The 17549-nt window shown below is 39.4% G+C and overlaps 1 protein-coding gene across 7 annotated transcripts in view; it reads left to right on the top strand.

The window, feature by feature from the left end:
- LOC124130871 (RYamide receptor-like) overlaps positions 1-17549 on the top strand; it is a 258818-nt gene that overhangs the window by 205932 nt on the left and 35337 nt on the right. For all 7 annotated transcript variants that reach the window (XM_048388449.1, XM_046493911.2, XM_046493913.2 and 4 more), the window contains 2 exons: positions 11810-13589; positions 14681-14804. In XM_048388449.1, coding sequence (XP_048244406.1) covers positions 12732-13589; positions 14681-14804 — 982 coding nt within the window. In that variant the 5' untranslated portion in view covers positions 11810-12731. The remainder of the gene's footprint in view (positions 1-11809; positions 13590-14680; positions 14805-17549) is intronic.

The raw sequence follows: 17549 nt of genomic DNA, 5'->3' as shown, positions 1-17549 counted from the left end.
CGTGCAGAATTATACAGTATGATTGAACACATTTAACTGTGTATAACTTTAGATACAAGACATATGTAAAATCAAAAATTATTTCTTAGGGATTCTTTGACGAGGAACTTGAAGTCATATGGGCATTCTGATTGGTTTGTCATATTTTCGCACATAACATTCATCGATAGGGGGACAAGTCTTCTTGCAGGTTACGGAAAGGGGCGCGTGGTGACGAATGCATGGATTTTTTCTTTCTTCTAGTACAGGAAACACTAAATTCCAGTAGGCCACAATAAATATTTATTAGATAATCATCCAAATTTTCCAAAACTGTGTGTTGGGAGGAATTTTATTTTTGGTAATTTGTTTCAAATATACTGTTGAAGGCATGTGTGTACCAGTACATCACCTCGCTGTCAAGGGATGTGATTCCCATGAAACATACAAGCTGGTAAGACTGTGTATAAAGTGTTCTCTAGCCTTGCTCCAAGACTGTACTGAATGATAAGTCCATGGACTTAAAATAAATCTGTCCTTATAATAGGCAAGTCTAGGTAAGCCAACAGTATCTTAGGATGCCAGTCTTTTATAGGAACTACATTATTTATGTAATCTGGGAATTTGTTTGTTTGTTGTTTAATGTTGCACTCACCAATATTCCGGCTTTATGATGGCAGTCTGTAAATAATCTGGGTCTGACAATCCAGTGATTGACATCATGAACATCGATCTACGCAATTGGAATACAATGACATGCATCAACCAAGTCAGCGAGCCTGACCACCCGATGCCATTAGTCGCCTCTTACGACAAGCATAGTCGCCTTTTACGGCAAGCATGGGTTGCCGAAGACCTTTTCTACCCTGGATCTTCAAAGCTCCTGGGAATTAGTGGTAAACCTGCATCACATTGGGCTTCTTCAAACATTAAAGTGACATGCTGTGATATAGCTGGAATACTGTCATAAGTGGCGTAAAACCCAACTCACTCACTCACTCCTTAGAGACTTGTGCACGTCTAGGTGTATTCATTACTTGAAGAAAGAGTGGTACTGGTGATTTTCTTTTGTAGTGAGTCGGGATGAAAATCTATTAAGTTCTTTATGTGGTTCATGACAGAACAGACATTAATGGTATCGAGCCAGGTAATGACAATGTATGGAGATACCTCTTTTAAGTAGTAATTGTGTTGGTTTAAAGAAAAACTGTGCATAGAGACATCTCATTTTTTGGTGATGGACTTGAGCACCTAATAACATCTCATTTTTTAGAGATCGACTTGAGCACCTAATAACATCTTTTTCTGATTTTGAGTTGATTATGAGTTTTCATTGTGATTTTGTATACATTGATGTCACTACACTTCAAGGTAGGCATACACGCTGGTTAGTCATCAGTCATCTTGTGACCATCTTTGGTTTTGGGATGATAAATTGAGCAAATATTGATCAATCATTGATCAATCATTCATTGCATACAGGTCACTTTCGGTAACCAGGCAAATATATATTCACTGTGGAGGTCAGAGATCACATGGCCAGGCCGAAATTGTGTGATGCTTGGTTTGGGACAATAACTTCCACAAATATTGATGAAGACGAATTCAGCTTTGAGACAAGTAGTATGTCATTACAAATTCGATATAGTCAACCAAGCTGGTCAATACCAGAGGGTCAGAGGTCAGACGTGTGATGACCACAACACATTCGTTGAGTTGATGATGATTCCGGAACAATTTTAGGGCCCTGGGTCTTGTTCCACATGGCAATCCTAGCACTATGTTATCATAAGCCTATGATAAAGTATGGGCGTTACAACCAACTTAGCACTAAGATCACTTTGTGGAACAGGTTCCTGGGCCCCGTTCCTCAAAGCGATCTTAGCACTAAGGTGATCGTAAGTCCCAATCTTCAACATGGGCTTACGACAGTCGCAGCGCTAAGGTCGCTTTGTGGAACAGCCCTGGGCCCCGTTCCACAAAGCGATCTTAGCGCTACGATTGTCGTAAGTCAGTGTTAAAGAATGGGAGTTACGATTGACTTAGCGCTAAGATCGCTTTGTGGAACGGGGCCCTGGGCATGTTGGTTTGACTGCCATGACCACCTTCTGTAAGGTAGACTTACGATGGTCACTGACGAGCATGGTGTGCTTGCATAACAGTGTTATTATGTGCAGGGATTGATATGCACCTTATGGGTAAAAAATCACATTTTGACTTAGTATTATATTTCAAAACAACAGTATTTTAGGACCCCAGAAATACAATCCATAACCGTCAATTCATATTTGTTACAGAGAATTGTTACGTAGCATCAAACATTTTGACTAATTTTCTGCAAAGTCCTATTTTCAGACTTATAACCAGGGGTCCGGAAACCGTCATATGCGCCGGACATGTCCGATTGGGAATCTCAAATGTCCGGTTTAAAATATTGCTTACCGGACATTTAAATTAAGTACAGATGAAAAAGTATTCAAATAACTATTGCTATCAACGATAGTTTAGGATTTATGATTATATTATCTGTCTTGTTTTTAAATAATCTTTAGTTTTAAAAAAAACTTTTCCCGTGAGGTCACGTGATAACCAAATATGGGATAATAGTCTCGATCCAAATGTTACAACGCGTACACTTGAGCAGACTCATGAATATTAATTAGACCGTTCACAACGTTAACAGATCGTTATTATAACAGAAACAAACGTATGTTTTCCATATATATCTAAAATGATATTATTTGTTATTAATTGTCCGGTGAATTAAACAATTTAAATTGAAACAATTCATAATTCATCATATTATGAATACGTAACAACTTGTAATTTGTGTGTAAAAAGTCGTACTAAAATACGCTGTTTGAAGGGGGCGTGGCATAAATGTAAATGTCCGATTGGGATTTTAAATTTTCCGGACCCCTGCTTATAACTGTGTAATAATCGCAGTTTTTAGAAATAATGTCAATTGAAGGTAGACATGTATGCTGAAATGTTTTGACACAATGTTTTTATCTTCTTGTGCAGTCCCCTCGTTTGGTGATTTTAACAGAAGTAAGTTGACCTCAAACGTCTTTCTTTCTGACGTCACAGCACAATTGTATCCTAGCAACCATGAGGTGCCTTTTCTCCTGGTGGGTCGCATATGATGTATGGGATTGATGGAACACAGCATCAAGGAAGAGTGTGATATATTCCAGTTTTATTTACGCAGGTAGATATTTCCAAAAGATCTTGGTCCCTGTGTATTCCTTCTTTTGTCATCAATTTCGGTTGTGTCAAACCTCGGATAACTCGAATTATTTACGTTGGTCCCTTCAACTTCAATACAATGGTGTTAAACAGAACAATGACGATTGTGAACAAAACAACCGAGGAACATGCGCATCGCAATGCGTAGATGGTATGTGCGGTGCGAGTTACTGCCCTTGCATTCTAAATATAACTACCATAGTCCAATTACGTGAATCTGTAACTGTAAGAAACATACTTAACAATAAATAAAGACTAGATGTAGCGTATAAAAGACACATGCTCATACATGTCATAAGCTCATGTTGTGTGTCACTATAAACTCGACTCAAATTCCTGAGTAATAATTGACTGTATTGCCAAGGCTGACATGGACTAAGTTATAAACAATAGGAATAACAGCTTGTTCAGGTTGTTTGACATTAAGTGTTCAATACAATGGAGATGAGGAATAATAACGGTGATTAGCATCTTTTGAGTCTAGGTTTATACATTACATGGCCACATTTACCTGTGAAAATCCGGGTTAGAATAGGTCTTCAGCAACCCATGCTTGTCGTAAAAGGCGACTATGCTTGTCGTAGGAGACGACTAACAGGATCGGGTGGTCAGGCTCGCTGACTTGGTTGATGCATGTCATTGTACCCCAATGGCGTGGATCGATGCTCGTGATGTCAATCACTGGATTGTCTGGTCCAAACTCAATTAATTTACAGTATTGCTGAGTGCGGCTTTAAACAACAAACAAACAACAAAGCATGGCCACATTGTATTTAGCCTTTTGAACTGAGCGTCAATTCAGAGCATGGCCTCCTGACTAGGTTACTTTGAGAGCTGGATGATCTCTTTGATTTGGTGACCAGTACCTGACTAATTGTGTGTCATTGTACTCTGGTGACTTGGATTGTTGCTCATGCTTGGTACAGACTTAACCATTCCCAGGCTGCCATGATAGAATATTACAGACTGAGGCATAAAACAACATTCACGCTGCCTTTCTGATCAATGTCCAGGGCCCTGTCCAACAAAACCATCTTAGCACTAAGGTGATCGTAAATGCCATACTTTAACATAGACTTACTATGTCGTAGCTCTAAGATTGCTTTGTGGAACTGGGACCAGGGCACCGTTCCACAAAGCGATTTTAGCGCTATGATTGTCGTAAGCCAGTGTTAAAGTATGGGAGTTTCCATCACCTAAGCGCTAAGATGGCTTTGTGGAACTGGGCCCAGGTCTTACCGAGAAGATGGTTGTAACTCAGGATACTTGAACATACTGATAAGATAAGCCATAATGATAAGATTGTTTTGTGATGTCTATTGCCCAATTTCAGAGTGGCATTTGTTGTAAATTGTGTAAAATGAAAACAGTGTCCCTGTGAAATTAAACTGATTCTGAAATGTCTGATTGATGTACATAACAAAATGGAGACCGCCTCCGTGGTCTAGTGGTAGAGCGTCCGCCCGGAGAGCGGAAGGTCCGGGGTTCGATCCCCGACAGCGTCATACCAAAAGACGTTTAAAGATGGTACTTGTTGTTACCCTGCCTGGCGCTCGGCATTAAGGGGCTAAAACAAGGACTGGTCGGCTCGGAGTCAGTATACTGTGTCTGAGTGAGGTTTTCATTTTAAACTGCGGCATGGTATCTCAATGAGCTAGCACTATAAATCGGCATCAGTCCGGACTAGTAAAAGCAGCCACACAAACACACACACGTACATGCACGTCGCTATATAAGTGCAATAATCTTGGACGCGACGTTAAACCCCATTTCACCTCACCTCACATTACAAAATGTGATTGAACAGATGAACACACTGGTGTTTGAATGACTTGAATTAAACTGGCCAGTACTGCCCTTTTCCCAAGCCTTGTCTCTCAGACTTCGAGTCTCTGCCTGATGGCCCTGTAACGTTGCAACCATGTCTAGCTGTCTCATTTGTGTACAGTGTGAGCTTGCACAACCCCCTAAAGATGTCAGTGACGGTGAACAGTTGTTGCTCAATTTGATCAGCAAGACACAAGCCTTCTAGTGAAGGGACCATTGCAAGATTACTCTGACAAGCAAGCAGTTGCCAAAGTTTCGACTTTTCTCACCTGAATTATGTACGTCCTATTAAATGATTTGCACATCTGAAACTCCAGATCGTCAGAATTAATCAGAAATGAGAAAGTAGTATGTGAATGACAGGAGTCATTTAGGAAATATTAGCCTTGGGACGTTCCTTCCTAATTGGTAGAGAAGTACTTGGCTTTAATGAGGAGCTGGTGTATTCTTGCCGATGTCTGTAGGGTGATGGGCGAATTCAGAGAGAAAGCTTAGTGCTAAGCTGTCATAACTGCCACAGTTTAGTCAGGATAGACATGGGTGTTTCAGAAGGTCTGAGACATTCACAGAGAGTGCTTAGCGCTAGACCTGTTGTAGCTGCCACACTTCAGCCAAGATGGACATGGGTGTTTCAGAAGGTCTGGGACATTTACAGAGAGTACTAAGTATAGAGCTGTCGTAGCTGCCACACTTCAGCCAGGATGGACAATGGTTACATTCACAGAGAGTGTTTAGCGCTAGACCAGTCGTAACTGCCGCAGTTTAGTCAGGATAGACATGGGTGTTCCAGAAGGTCTGAGACATTCACAGAGAGTGCTTAGCGCTAGACCAGTCGTAGCTGCCACACTTCAGCCAAGATGGACAATGGTTACATTCATAGAGAGTGTTTAGCGCTAGACCAGTCGTAACTGCCACAGTTTAGTCAGGATAGACATAGGTGTTTCAGAAGGTCTGAGACATTCACAGAGAGTGCTTAGCGCTAGACCAGTCGTAGCTGCCACACTTCAGCCAAGATGGACAATGGTTACATTCATAGAGAGTGTTTAGCGCTAGACCAGTCGTAACTGCCACAGTTTAGTCAGGATAGACATAGGTGTTTCAGAAGGTCTGGGACATGCACAGAGAGTGCTTAGCGCTAGACCAGTCGTAGCTGCCACAGTTTAGTCAGGATAGACATAGGTGTTTCAGAAGGTCTGGGACATGCACAGAGAGTGCTTAGCGCTAGACCAGTCGTAGCTGCCACACTTCAGCCAGGATAGACAATGCTTACATTTACAGAGAGAACTTAGTGCTGCCACTGTGTACTTGAACCTTGACTGACATCAGTTGGTGAAATGTGGCCCAGATTTCAATGCACTCATACAAGGTCCACATTAGGTCCACAGTAAAATGTTTATTCCATAGGAACTAGACAGTTTTCCTGCAGGCCCTGAGATATTTTGAGGACTGTATTTACAGATGTTACACATTTCAAGTGAAATGACAGTGAAATTATGAAATAACAGAGTGAGATTCAGAGGATTTCTGAGACGAACTAAAATTGAATTTGAAATCAGGTAAATCATGTGACATATATAAAGGCATACTGTGTGACATTATATCAAGGTATATATTGTGGCATTTTGTCCAAGTATTTTTTGTGACATAATGTAAAGGTATATAGTGTGACTTTATTTCTAGGAATATTTTGTGGCATTATATCAAGGTATATTATGTAACTTTATATCAAGGTATATTGTGTGGCATTATGTCAAGGTATATTATGTGGCATTGTATCAAGGCATTTTGTGTGGCATTAGATCAAGGTATATTGTTTGGCATTATATCAAGGTATATTGTGTGACATATCAAGGTAAATTGTGTGACATATCAAGGTATATTGTGTGACAATATATCCAGATATATTGTGTGGCAGTATGTGAAGGTATAATTGTGTGGCATTATATTGGGTATATATTGTGGCATATCAAGGTATATTGTGTGACGATATATCAAGGTATATTGTGTGACATTATATCAAGGTATATAGTGTGGAATTATATGAAGGTATATAATCAAGGTATATTGTGTGGCATTATATCAAGGTATATAGTGTGGAATTATATGAAGGTATATAATCAAGGTATATTGTGTGGCATTATATCAAGGTATATAGTGTGGAATTATATGAAGGTATATAATCAAGGTATATTGTGTGGCATTATATCATGGTGTATAGTGTGGTATTATTTCAAGGTATATTGTTTGGCATTATACCAAGGTATATAATGTGGCATTATATCATGGTGTATAGTGTGGTGTTATTTCAAGGTATATTGTGTGGCATTATACCAAGGGATATAATCAAGGTATATAGTGTGGCATTATATCATGGTGTATAGTGTGGTATTATTTCAAGGTATATTGTGTGGCATTATACCAAGGTATATAATGTGGCATTATATCATGGTGTATAGTGTGGTATTATTTCAAGGTATATTGTGTGGAATTATACCAAGGGATATAATCAAGGTATATTGTGTGACATTATATCAAGGTATATAGTGTGGAATTATATGAAGGTATATAATCAAGGTATATTGTGTGGTATTATATCAAGGTATATAATGTGGCATTATATCATGTTGTATAGTGTGGTATTATTTCAAGGTATATTGTTTGGCATTATACCAAGGTATATAATGTGGCATTATATCATGGTGTATAGTGTGGTGTTATTTCAAGGTATATTGTGTGGCATTATACCAAGGGATATAATCAAGGTATATAATGTGGCATTATATCATGGTGTATAGTGTGGTATTATTTCAAGGTATATTGTGTGGCATTATACCAAGGTATATAATGTGGCATTATATCATGGTGTATAGTGTGGTATTATTTCAAGGTATATTGTGTGGCATTATACCGAGGGATATAATCAAGGTATATAATGTGGCATTATATCATGGTGTATAGTGTGGTATTATTTCAAGGTATATTGTGTGGCATTATACCAAGGGATATAATCAAGGTATATAATGTGGCATTATATCATGGTGTATAGTGTGGTATTATTTCAAGGTATATTGTGTGGCGTTATACCAAGGGACCAACCATTTAGAGCTGTAGCTGAAAAATCTATCTAATCTCGAAACAAAACCCCATCTGTCCCCTTCCACACAAAAATATCAAATGGTCAGCCCCTAATCAGTGAGTGAGTGAGTATGATTTTACGCCGCTTTTAGCAATATTCCAGCAATATCACGGCGGGGGACACCAGAAATGGGCTTCACACATTGTACCCATGTCGGGAATCGAACCCGGGTCTTCAGCCTGACTAGCGAACGCTTTAACCACTAGGCTACCCGACCGCCCCAGCCCCTAATCAAAGAAAACAATGACCATAAGTAGTGTTAAGCCCACGGTACCTCACCAGTATTACAATTTTTACATTTTTATTTAATTTGATTTTAATTGACCCCCATTTAGTGAGCCTTAAATGTTTGCATTTGGTGTCTCTGAATGAAATATTATTTCCAACAATGTAATTGCTATTGAAATATTGTAGAAATATTTGGCAAAAGAACACTTAATATTTTCCAATATTTTTTCCATGAAATTGCAATCTTGTCCTTTAAAACAACAACCCTGTATGTCTTATCAGAGCCTTTGATACCTGATACTTCAAAGGTTTGCATTCATATCAAACTGAAACCAATATCTCTTATCGATGAATGGACTTCCTTCCTCAGCAAATCGCCAGTTTTATTGTCATTTCTAGAAAAACCACCATTGCTTTGAAATTACCAGTTTGGGATTTTCCCACTTCCTATTATGAAGGATTATGTTTCTGTTTGACTTAGTAACAATGGTTGCTAGGAGATGCGTGTCTTAATGCCTGATTGGTTAATTGATTGTCACATCCTACAAAAAGTCCTCTCACTTCTGGATATTCATTTCATAATGAGAGAATTGTTATTCACAAACCAGTTTGACTTGATCCTCGATTATCCAGGTATTGTGTATCAGGTATTAATACCCTGGACGTATTCGCCACCACAAGTTCACTGGGGGCACGGGTGGCCCAGTCGTCTAAGGCGCCGCGATTCGCTGTGCAGAGTTGCATCCCTTGGGCACGCCAGAAACCTATGATTGTAGGTTAGAATCCTGGTTCGCCCCGATTATGTTTCTAGGTTTGTCAGCACCATACCCGTGCTCGTGGGTTTCACCGAAGTGGTAAATGTCTGAGACCTGCATCACTTCAGGCTTTCCTCCCACATTAAGCTGACATGCCGCAATATAACTGGAATACTGTTAAAAGCGGCGTTAAACCCAACTCACTCACTCACTCACAAGTTCGCTTCAGAAGTGGAATCATTGTTTTCGTCTAACTTAACACAGGTCTCTTCTTCATGAACTTGAAATGAGTGACCAGTCGAGATCATTCTTCTGAACAAGAATTTAGTTTAGATAACATAAGACCAGATTTTGGTTTTGGGGGATTTTACAGATTTTTGTCCTAAAAAAAATCAGGCCAGTTGGTCGAAAGCATAATGAGGTTTACTCTCTTGGAAGAGAAGGGTTTGTTTTCTTGCAGAGTTTGACCAGATATACCACTATATAGTTGTCATTATGGCTAATTATGGCTATGGAGAGAATTATCATTAAACTGCCCGCATGTTATCAGAAATGAGCGGGCCACTGTAACTTGATAATGCCCTCATATTGCTTGACAATTGGTCATTATCACGTCCGTTGTTAGGTGACGTCATAGGATAGGGAAAGGTGACCTCACGTTCAATAGTGACGTCATCTGGTTTGTTCTATGACGTTTCCATATTTGTAAAAGTGGTTCAGTGAAATTCGTGTTGATTGCACTAAATGTTTCAAAACCGATATTGTTGATTAAGTTTATTAGATAAAAAATTCTATCCATTTTAGCTATAATAATCGTAACACTATTTTTCAGGGCTTTATCATTTGCAAAAGCCCTCGGTCTTTTCAACTGCCCTCCTTCTTCGGGCAGGTAATGGAAGACCTCGGGCTTCTGGAGATGATAATGCCCTGAAAAATAGCATTACCCTTATACAGTAAACTACTGTTATAACAAACTCAAAGGGACCACTAATTTTAATTTGTTATAACCGTAGCTCGTTATAAGCAAATGTACGGAATATACACAGCAAATTGACAGGACCAAAAAAAATGTTTGTTATATCCGTCAGTCCATTATAAGCGTGTTCGTTATAAACGTAGTTTACTGTAGTAACAGATGAAGACATGAACAGATGCAGTTTGAACAGAAGCATCTATTCTATTTTTCTCCTCGACCAAATGAGACCAGATAGACAAATTCAATTTTGAATTAATCTCAGATTTTGGAGGGTTTGTGCTTGGTCAATCTGTTAAAATTAAATCTCTAAAATGGGTTCCCATGATTAAGCTCAAGTAGTCTCGATTGTGTCATGTAATCACTAGCGCAACTGGTGGTTGAATGGTATTAAGGCACTACCACTCACTTTGAAGAGTTGCCTCCCTTAGCCATACCAGGATCTGCTTGTCATTGGAAACTGTTTTTATTATCCTTATCTGTGAGCATCATACCTGTGCATGTGTTAAACATCTATAACCTACATAACTTTGGGCTTTCGTCGGACATGTTTATCCATTTTGTCAAACACCTGGTGTCATCACTGATTTTCAGTGATCCATTCACATCATTTTCACCTCTATTTTGCCTTTTACGCCAAATGGAATCTGTTTCAGCAGATAATTGAGAATGAATTTTCTGTGGCATTGACGTTTTATCCATCTCCAAAAATTGACTCCATGAGGGTTTCAGGTTAAAACAGGTCCCCAGGTCGTCATTGGCTCACTCACTCACTCACTCACTCACTCACTCACTCACTCACTCACTCACTCACTCACTCACTCACTCACTCACTCACCAACTTCACCTAAGAGTTGCATCATATATATAAATATATTGTTTTACCGTGTCAGATGGTTTGACAATCTGCATCGAGGCAAGGGTCATTTCAACTTTATTTGCAGAAATTATTAAACTTTATTCAAGGAAAAGAGATACAAATCATGTTTATGTATGGAAATAGTTATTGGAACAGTTATTTAGGACGAAATGCGAAGTTTTATTGTCAAATGCTGGGCTGGCTATCGGATGCCGGTTGACATCGCCAGTGGAAAAAAATGTGAGATCTTCGACTCCGTGGATAAGACAACCCCCCTTCTTAACCCCCTCATTTTAGGTACGAAAAACTCGCCTTATACACAGCGATATACGGTATATATTTTATACCCCTCTTCAACATGTCTTTTATACAAAAGATGACCTATTGAAATAATCACCTCCTAGTGAGGACTGTTTCCACCATTCATATCGAAGTCATTACCAGTGATGAAAAACATTTTAATTACATAACACACATCTTCCTCTTACTACATAAAACAGAATATAATCGACAACAAATTCTGATGTCAAAGTTTTGCCCGAAATCAATGCTTTACCAGTGACAGAGGTTTCTAAATACAGATTTGATGCAAGCATTATCCACTAAGAGCTATGATAAACTCCTGCCTAATGTATCAAGGCGATCTTTCAATGGGACGATAGGGTTTAATCAATATGTTATTGAGGGCCATAAGGCTTTTATTTCAGTGTAGGGCTGGCAGCCCTTTGTAACTGCTAATTATGACTTACAATGTGTTTGGGCTCCCAGTATGCATTGTGATGAATGTTTGATTTCTTCGACAGATTGCGATGGGCAGCGACAGGACCATGGACTGGGTTACTTGTGACTGAACTCAGCGCTAACCGTCGTCACTTGCGATGATTGGCAGCTACAGACACAGCAAATACATCGATGATGCAGAGAAGGATGAACAGTACTTGATGGTATTCGCGAGGTATTAACGGAGGACGTCCGGTGAAGTTTGGATATCAAGTCGCAATATCGTGTTCTCTACTTTGGGTTCATGAACAGCTATGTGTGAGGCATTGTGGGAAAAGTGATTTGGAATTGGATTGTGACACTGCGGAAGCGTTTGGAAAATTAGCTGATTTTGATTCTTCATGAATGAGGATAGTTTGTGTCATGTGAGCTGACACTCATTGGTGGCTCAGGAGAATATCGCTTTGTTCGAAAGACGAGGAATCGTGACAAAAGTTGAGAAAAGTGTGACGATTGGATGATTCGGTTGATTTTGTTTGATGGATTCGTTCAGGAAATGCTTCTTTTAATGAAGTAGATTATCTTGTCGCTGGAAATCAATTTGTGTTATTAGTGCAAATAGCAGAGGACGGTTCGGAGGATGGATTGACAAGGAGTCATCATCGGAAACGGGGATGTGGCGATACAGTTAGCAGATTGACACATCTAGGTCGTGACATCTACAGAGTTGTAATGACATTGAGTGACACCTGTCAATCAATTTGTTGAAATGGCATGTTTCTGATCTCTGTTAAACACAGTATTCCACTGGAAGATTCCAAACATTCAATGGATTCATGGAATTATCTATGCAAGAGTTTTTCTGAGGAAATGCATCTGTAATGGATTTATGAAATATCTGATCTTGATTTTCCCTGTTTGTCCGTGATGTAGGTGCTGTGGAATTATCAAAAGTAAAGCGCAAATCCATGTGTGAATTATTATAAAGGAACATAAAATCGAAAAATGTTTGACGAAAATTTCACGACTCCAGTTTGGGGGAATTTATCGGCTAACAGCACAGATCCGGTTAAAAGGGAATGGGGAATTGTATTCTCTTCGATAGTCTCCTCAATTCTGTGTGTGTCCGCCTTGTTATCAGTCGTGGGAAATGCCATGGTGATCCTGGTAGTGGTCCGACACCGTGGGATGCGAACTCGGACCAACCTGTTTTTGGTGAACTTGGCGGTGGCCGACTTCCTTGTTGGTTGTCTGGCGATGCCAGCAGCCATCACGACAATCCTCGCTGGAACGTGGAAGTTTGGAGATGAGTTTTGTGTGATTCACGGTTTCATTAACCCTTTTTGTCTAGTAGCATCCATTCATACTCTCATGTACATCAGTATTCACAAGTACTACTCAATAACGCGTCCGTTCAGCAGTTCTTTTACGTTACGATGTGTTCTCCTGATGATGGCATTTACATGGATCTGGGCGGGAGTGAGTGGCACCATCACGGTCGTAGGACTGAACAACGTGACCTATAAGGAAGGCACGTCCCAGTGCGGCCCTGTATATCCCCACGATGTACGAACCTACACCCACCATGCTATTATCTTGATAACTAATTTTGTTATTCCGCTGTTAATTCTTGTGTACTGCTACTTAAAAATGTTCAAGGTAATACGGGCTCACACGAAACGGCTTCAGGAAAATACTACACTGGAACAAGATGTGATACTTGCTCAACAGAAAAAGGTGGCGGTCACTTTGTTCATTGTGTTGGCGTGTTTTATTACTTGTTGGATACCTTACAACATCTACACCATATATGTGACGAGCTTGAAGGACAAGAAGCACTTCTCCATCTACATTAATCCTTTGGTGAGTAGACTTGGGAAGATCGGGGCTAGATTGGGTCTTCAGCAACTATTCTTCTCATAAGAGGCGACTAACGGGATCGGGTGGTCAGGCTCGCTGACTTGGTTGATGCATGGAGGGTTCACTCTAGGAAGTTTCTGACATGGGCTCTGTATCTGAAATTTTCAAATATTCCAGAAGTACACCACACTTGCCCATACAGCACAATGTTAAAATGGCCCATTGTCTTTGAAAATGTAGGTCTTTCGTTAAATTTTCCTTCAACGTGTGTTCATTTAAGAATTGACTTTTTTTGCTTTTATAGAAGTATCAACGTAAAAACCAGTGTGCATACTGTATAAGTTCTCTTAGCAGATTCACGCAAAGGGTGCCGGCAGAATTTTACCGTTATGTCTCCTAAATGGAAAAATATATTGAAGTCAATTCTCATATGTAAATAAGTCAACAACAATAACTTCACAGACTGTTTATTTAGTCAGTGACACAGAACACTGTAGACAATGATACAAACTCAGTGGGGGCGGTCGGGTAGCCTAGTGGTTAAAGCGTTCGCTCGTCACGCCGAAGACCCGGGTTCCATTCCCGACATGGGTACAATGTGTGAAGCCCATTTCTGGTGTCCCCCACCGTGATATTGCTGGAATATTGCTAAAAGCAGCGCAAAATCACACTCACTCACTCACCAACCCACCCACAGTGATAAACATCTAAGACTTTGGAGTTTCCAATGACTCCATGAGGAATTCCAGTTAGAGCAGGTGCCCAGCATCCTATGCTGGTCGTCACAGGCAACCAAGTGGCTCAAGTGATCAAGCTCAGTGACTTGGTTGATGCATGTCATCATACCCCAACAGCATAGATCATTGTTCACAATATCAATCACTAGATTATCTGATCCAGACTCGGTTACTGACAGACCGCAACCATACAGCTGAAATATTGCTGAGTAACTTGAAAGAAAGCTGTGATATTGAGGGAATTATATATTGCTGAAAAGTGCCTATAAACCATATCCTCTCTCACCTGTAAAAGTAAAAACAAATTTTTTGATAAGTTTCAACTTCTTTTAATTATCATTTTTTTCTCCTTTACAGGCGTACATGTTTGGCTATCTTAACAGCGCCTGTAATCCCATCATCTATGCGTTCCGCAGTCCATCGTTCCGAGAAGGATACAAAGAGATATTGTGCCAAAACCCACAATATGTCATCACTGATGGTAAGAGCTTTTCCGGTTAGATTTGAGCAAATGTAATAAACGGCTCCCCAGTAACACTAACACAATTGTTGATTTATTGTCAAACAAATATTGTTCAGTTTGTCATGATGGAATTATCCACACAAAAACATAAGTTCTACACTTTGAAATAATATTTCTAAAAATTATGCTGTTTGGTTTGAATGTAAAAGTATGTCTAATATTCGTTTATGAAATTTTGAGATGATCCCTGACCTAAAAAATAATCATTTGATTTTTTTGTTTAACCATGTTGTTTGGTGAGTTGCTGAGATGACTAGTTGTGAAATAATAATCTTGAATTGATTTCACAGACATTAGGTTTCATCAGAAGGACATGGTATGAAATTAATTGATTGTAACAAAAGAAAGATGAATTAATTCTATCAAAATGTTATTGAACAACGTCAGGGTTGTTAAGTCTGTAAATACTATTGACTATATCTTAACTTTTCATCCCTGTGGTAATTGGAAAGTCATTAGTTTTGCAAGTTGCTTTCATAATGTGTTCGGGCAAGGCTGGCCTCGTCGTGTTAGGCATCAGAATTCTCTGTACAGAGTTACATCCCTTAGGCTTGCCAGGAACCTATGATGTGGTTCAAATCCTTGTTCGACCTGATTATTTTTGTAGGTTTGTCAGCACCATACCCATGCCCGTGGGTTTTACCAAAATGGTAATCATTTAAAATGTTCATCACATCGAGCTTTCACCCACATCAAATTGATATGCTGTGATATAACAGAAAAACTGTTTGAATTGGCATTAAACCCTGCTCACTCGTTCAGTAATGTGTGTCTGTAGTTTTAGTCTTGAATATAGCTTGTGAGATTATAAAAACACAAGCAGTTTATTATATCTGAGGGGGCACGGGTGGCCCAGTCGTCTAAGGCGCCGGAATGTGCTATGCAGAGTTGCGTCCCTTGGGCACGCCAGAAGCTTATGATTGTGGGTTCGAATCCAGGTTCGCCCCGATTATGTTTCTAGGTTTGTCAGCACCATACCCGTACTCGTGGGTTTCACCAAAGTGGTAAACGTCGAAGACCTGCATCACTTCAGGCTTTCCTCCCACATTAAGCTGACACGCTGTGATATAACTGGAATACTGTTAAAAGCGGCGATAAACACAACTCACTCACTCATTATGTGTGTGAGTATGTCTCAGTTCTATTACTATAAGTACCAAGGACTATTTCATATACTGTAGCTTTGTTTTGAGTCTGGTCTGAATGATGGCATTTATTTTGTCCATATGTTCCTATCAGTATTATTCACCAGGAAAGCAGGTATACATACAATCTTTGTCCTGTTGTCATAATGCCCTGATGCATTGGTTGGTACTCATATTATCAACCACTGGTTCACCTGTCCTAGACTCAATTATTGACAAGCTGCGGTATATTTCTGGGAATAATGCTGACTGTGCATAAATCAACATGCCCCGACTCTCTGGATTCCTACTCAATGTGACCGCCTCCGTGGTCTAGAGGTAGAGCGTCTGCCTGGAGAGCGGAAGGTCCGGGGTTCGATCCCCGGTCGCGTCATACCAAAAGACGTTGAAAGATGGTACTTGTTGTTACCCTGTCTGGCGCTCGGCATTAAGGGGCTAAAACAAGTACTGGTCAGCTCGGAGTCAGTATACTGTGTCTGAGTGGGGTATTCATGTTAAACTGCAGCATGGTATCTCAGTGGGCTAGCACTATAAATCGGCATCAGTCCAGACTAGTACAAGCAGCCACACACACACACACACACGTACATGCACGTCGCTATATAAGTGCAATAATCTTGGACGTGATGTTAAACCCAATTTCACCTCACCTCACCTACTCAATGTTGAATGTTGTAACAAGTAAAGTAAGGCTTCTGAAACTAGAAACAATTTCTTAGATCTGATGCTAGCAATGGTGTCACTCAAGGGATGAAAGGTTAAGACTGTCAATTAATTATTTTTTAAATATGTTTTTTATTTTCACTATTTTATTAGATTGGAAGAGTTAATGTTTTAAGAATGAGATTTTTAACTGTTTTTCTCCAACATATAGTATATGTGGTAAACCAAAGACGGGGGTCAAAATAAAGACTTGGTATGTATCCTCGTCATGCATTAAGGACACGGAAGCATATATTGTCATGATCTGTAGATACTATTGAACAGACAACTAATATCAGACTTATTTGCAGCCTGGAACCTTTAGAAGTAGTTTAGTTTTGATAGACTTTAGTTAGTCTTAGGAATCGTGTGTCTTGGGATAATATTTTGCAGCACAAAAACATCTTAAAATTGATATGATAAAACTGGGGAATTGTTGTCTATTTAACTAAAAACAGGGGAACAGACATCGCAACTTATAGGTAGCATATCACAACAATTGGTCCAAACTTGGGCAAAAATTGTGAAATGTTCATATACTTTATCCAGGGCACATATATCTTAACTTATTTATCAAACATAGGAATATTTTAAATTTTATAGTCGTGAATGTTCAGAAACGTTTAGTTTAGTTTAGTTTATTGAGAAAGTTGAAGAACATTTCAGTTGATATTGTTGTAAAACAGTGGAACAGTTATCTGCTTATGTTTAAGTGTGGATAATATTGGGAAGCATTTCATGTAGACTTTGCGATAACCCGGGGAACAGTCATCTGTTTAATGTATGGATAAAACTGGGGAACGTTTCATATAAACTTTGTGGTAAACTAGGGATCAGTTATTTACTTTAAAAAGTA

The sequence above is a fragment of the Haliotis rufescens genome, unplaced genomic scaffold, assembly GCF_023055435.1.
Source record: "Haliotis rufescens isolate VD_foot unplaced genomic scaffold, xgHalRufe1.0.p SCAF_10, whole genome shotgun sequence".
NCBI lineage: Eukaryota > Metazoa > Mollusca > Gastropoda > Lepetellida > Haliotidae > Haliotis > Haliotis rufescens.
Note: the sequence above shows the minus strand (reverse complement) of the source record. Positions and strands in the feature narration are given on the sequence as shown.